Here is a 4,068-nt window from a genome sequence, read left to right as displayed (position 1 = left end):
TGCTGTGTTTATGGATGACTGTACTTTATGGATTACTGTATTCTATGGATTACTGTATTCTATGGATTACTGAATTCTATGGACCACCCTCTTAAATGTGTTATTTTATGGATTATTGTAATACTATGGATTACTGTGATGTGTACTTGATTGGATTTTTCTGTATATCAGGTACAAAAGGTTCAACATAGATGGTTTATATCCCTGGATTGGCCATTATTATGCTGTTATGTTGTCCGATTTTTGTAGACCATGGCCCACATATACTCCACCATCATAGCTGTCTGTTGTCAGTTACGCGTTTGGCTTATTTCAGACTTTATGTTATTTTATATTAGTGCATTGTTGTGTTTATGGATGACTGTACTTTATGGATTACTGAATTATGTGGACCACCGTAGTAAAATTATTAAGTTTATGGATTACTGTATTCTATGGATTACTGAATTCTATGGACTACCCTCTTAAATGTGTTATTTTATGGATTATTGTAATACTATGGATTACTGTGATATGTACTTGATTGGATTTTTCTGTATATCAGGTACAAAAGGTTCAACATAGATGGTTTATATCCCTGGATTAGCCATTATTCTGCTATTATGTTGTCCGATTTTTGTAGACCATGGCCCACATATACTCCACCATCATAGCTGTCTGTTGTCAGTTACGAGTTTGGCTTATTTCAGACTTTATGTTATTTTATATTAGTGCATTGCTGTGTTTATGGATGACTGTACTTTATGGATTACTGAATTCTGTGGACCACCGTAGTAAAATTATTAAGTTTATGGATTACTGTATTCTATGGATTACTGAATTCTATGGACCACCCTCTTAAATGTGTTATTTTATGGATTATTGTAATACTATGGATTACTGTGATATGTACTTGATTGGATTTTTTTGTATATCAGGTACAAAAGGTTCAACATAGTTGGTTTATATCCCTGGATTGGCCATTATTCTGCTGTTATGTTGTCCGATTTTTGTAGACGACTTCGAAAATAGATATAGACCTCTAAAATTCAAGCACCATGACATATTATAATAAAATGCATGCATCATTACAACACATTAATTGGATGTGCGTATTGTAGGACATGAACGCCTATTGTGTCCAGCTTGTTTGCAGATACTGCATTTCGTTCGGCTAGATGTTGGTTGCTCTTCAACTTCCTCCATTTCATTACGGATACGTGTGGATTTAGGACGCCCGCGACCACGCATTAGTGAGACATCAGGGATGAGTTTTGGTCCGGGATGTGGGGGTATTCCATCTTCACTACCAATAGGCTGAAATGGAGATGAGTACACATGGATAATAGAGCTTACAGAGAATACCGGATCCACGTATTGATCAACATCGTGGGCTACCTTCTTACACGCTGCAATAACATGGCTGCACGGGATTTTGAAAGCTTGAAACTTACTACATTGGCATTTCCCATCACTCAGGTGCACCCAATATGTATTGCCTTGATCATCAACTTCAAAGGTAGTACGCGCCACATTATACTCCCGAACACGCATCGATGTTGCCCTCTCACTATTCTTTGTCATATTTTCTGAGATAACTTTTGAGAAATGCTTCCCAATCTCGGCATCTTTATGTTCTTTACACCCTCTTTTGAAAAAATAACGAGCAAGTCGACTATATGTGCATTTGACCAAAGACGTTATTGGCATGTTCCTCGCTCCCTTGAAAACCTTGTTCACTGATTCAGACAAGTTAGTTGTCATGTGCCCGTATCTTCGACCACACTCATCATAACTCCGAGTCCATTTCTCTTTTGGAATGGCCTCAATCCATGTAGCGACATCCGGACTAATGCTGCAGAACTCGGCATACGCAGCATCAAAGTAATCTTTATTTGGGATATATCCTGCGAAAAAATAAACAAATATTCAAAATGACCTAATTGACCATGGCAAAAACACATGGGAGATGACTAATTTGATAGTAATTACCTAGCTTCTTTAGAAAACCCTTCATGTACTGGTCCTTGAAACGTGTATTAAAATTGCTCCCTACATGACGAAGGAAAAAAACATGGTATGCATTGGGAGGTTGCCATCCAATGTCTGCATTGCTGACTGCTGATATAATGCTTTTGTGTCGATCAGAAATCAGACATATACCAGTCTTTTGAGTCACATGCATTCGGATGGATGCCAAAAATACTCCCATGCTTCTTTGGTTTCACTTTCAACAATCGCGAATGCAATTGGCAAGACCTCATTGTTTCCATCTTGCGTTGTGGCGATCAGTAATGTCCCTTTATATTTACCGTACAGATGCGTACCATCGACCTGTATAACAGGTTTACACCATTTAAACGCCTCTCGACATTGACCAAAAGTCCAAAATACACGTTGAAAAACCCTGCACCCATTAACAACCTGTCGATTCATGACACACGGTCCATGTTGAATATGATAAACAGACCCGGGAGAAAAATTCAACATGTGCCCGAACCATCTTGGCAAAAACGTATAAGACTCGTCCCAATCACCATAAATCTTAGCAATTGCTTTCTGCTTTGCCTTCCATGCCTTCCTATAAGAAACATTAAATCCAAAAAGGCCACAAACTCGTTCTTGAATCAAGACCACTGCCACTGAAGGTGAAGCCTTGACCATGTCTGCAAACCCATGTATAGCAAATTTGTAATCAGTAATTATATGGGCAGTCACGGTATAAATAGATAAAAATTTACATGTAAAAAAACTTGAAGATTGCATATTACCTATAATGGACTCGGAAATAAATTGTGAATCAAGTTGTTTGTGATCTTGCGAAAGGGTTGTGCTAACACAAGAATGATTTCTACCCCATTTACTGACTACCCAATTGTTGCAATTCTTAGGTTTAAATGCCCTAACTCGCCAGCTGCAACCTTCTTCATGTTTACGACATTTCATAGATAACTTCGTCGTAGTACTCTCAACAACTATAGCTTCTTGATGTTCATTCATGCAGTAATGTTTTATAGCGGCTTGGACATCCCGCTTCGATCGGAACTCTTGTTTGACATACATTTCATCTCCTCTTCTCCACGGTGCATGGCCTAAGCCTTCGACATCGAGTATGTCTTCGTTCGGGTAATCGAATTAACAGCCTCATAGTGTGGAATCGCATCCCAAAATGGTGTCACTTCTACAAATGCACACATAAAAATACACATATAAAAATAATATACAGTAAAATACACATACAAAATAAAAAATACAACCCATTTACTGACCTTCATGTATTGGTGGAACAACCGCAACATTAGACATAGGGATAACAGTCTGTTGTGTTATGGGATCATCATGATGTTCATAATCACCTAGATCGCTATCATTCTGATCATGGTCATTTGCCAATAGAGTGTCTTCATCTTCCTGATCCTCGTCCTCGTCCTCGTCCTCGTCCCCGTCCTCATCCTCATCATTGTCAGGTTCAACATTATAGTCGCTTTCTTCTCCATCCGCAACAGTTGATTGTGTGGGTTGGGGTACCGATGTAGATACAAATTGTGTCTGACTGTTAAGGTCCAGCCCACGTATTGGTGTTGACAGTTCCTCTGATGTCTCAATATCCACGTATAACTCAACAAATTGAGACGTAGTAGCATTTTGGACAAATGTTCCAAGAAAAATATCAATCTCTTCATCATCAGTTATTTCAAAACCTGTATATTTGCGATTTCCACATGGGACTCTACCCGTAATTGAAGATATTACCTGATTTTGTTGCAACTTCAACTTCAGACGAATCTTCTTAAGTAGATCTTCAATGGACAAGCCTCGAACAATATACATTGCTCTTTTTCTCCTTCAAAGCTCAAACCGCCTACACCATTAATTTTAGAACCATTGTAATATACAAATGTACGATATTGTTCCATTCTACTATTGTGTTTTTATGCAAATAATACACAAAAATAAGGACAATAGTGGAGAGATTCAAAATAACTAAACCCACAACAGATATTTAAATAAACATTGCAAGAAGTGATAGAAAAGAAAATACAAATCAAGAAACGGTTAGTTGACAACGCAAAAATAGAAACACCAAAT

General features: G+C 37.9%; 1 protein-coding gene across 1 annotated transcript; it reads right to left on the bottom strand.

Annotated features, from left to right (window-relative positions):
- Positions 1–1,077: 1,077 nt before the first annotated feature.
- Positions 1,078–3,042, bottom strand: LOC133304807 (uncharacterized). The gene is made up of 5 exons (XM_061504868.1): positions 2,751–3,042; positions 2,404–2,645; positions 2,208–2,313; positions 1,972–2,097; positions 1,078–1,886 (listed from the first exon to the last, which is right to left on the bottom strand). The coding sequence occupies exons 1-5, from the start codon at positions 3,040–3,042 to the stop codon at positions 1,078–1,080; spliced, it is 1,575 nt and encodes a 524-aa protein (XP_061360852.1).
- Between the last annotated feature and the right edge of the window lie 1,026 nt (positions 3,043–4,068).

The sequence above is a fragment of the Gastrolobium bilobum genome, unplaced genomic scaffold (assembly GCF_033153095.1).
Source record: "Gastrolobium bilobum isolate Gb01-03AN ecotype WA unplaced genomic scaffold, APGP_CSIRO_Gbil_v1 utg68377, whole genome shotgun sequence".
Classification (NCBI taxonomy): domain Eukaryota; kingdom Viridiplantae; phylum Streptophyta; class Magnoliopsida; order Fabales; family Fabaceae; genus Gastrolobium; species Gastrolobium bilobum.
This window is presented reverse-complemented; position numbering and strand designations above follow the sequence as displayed.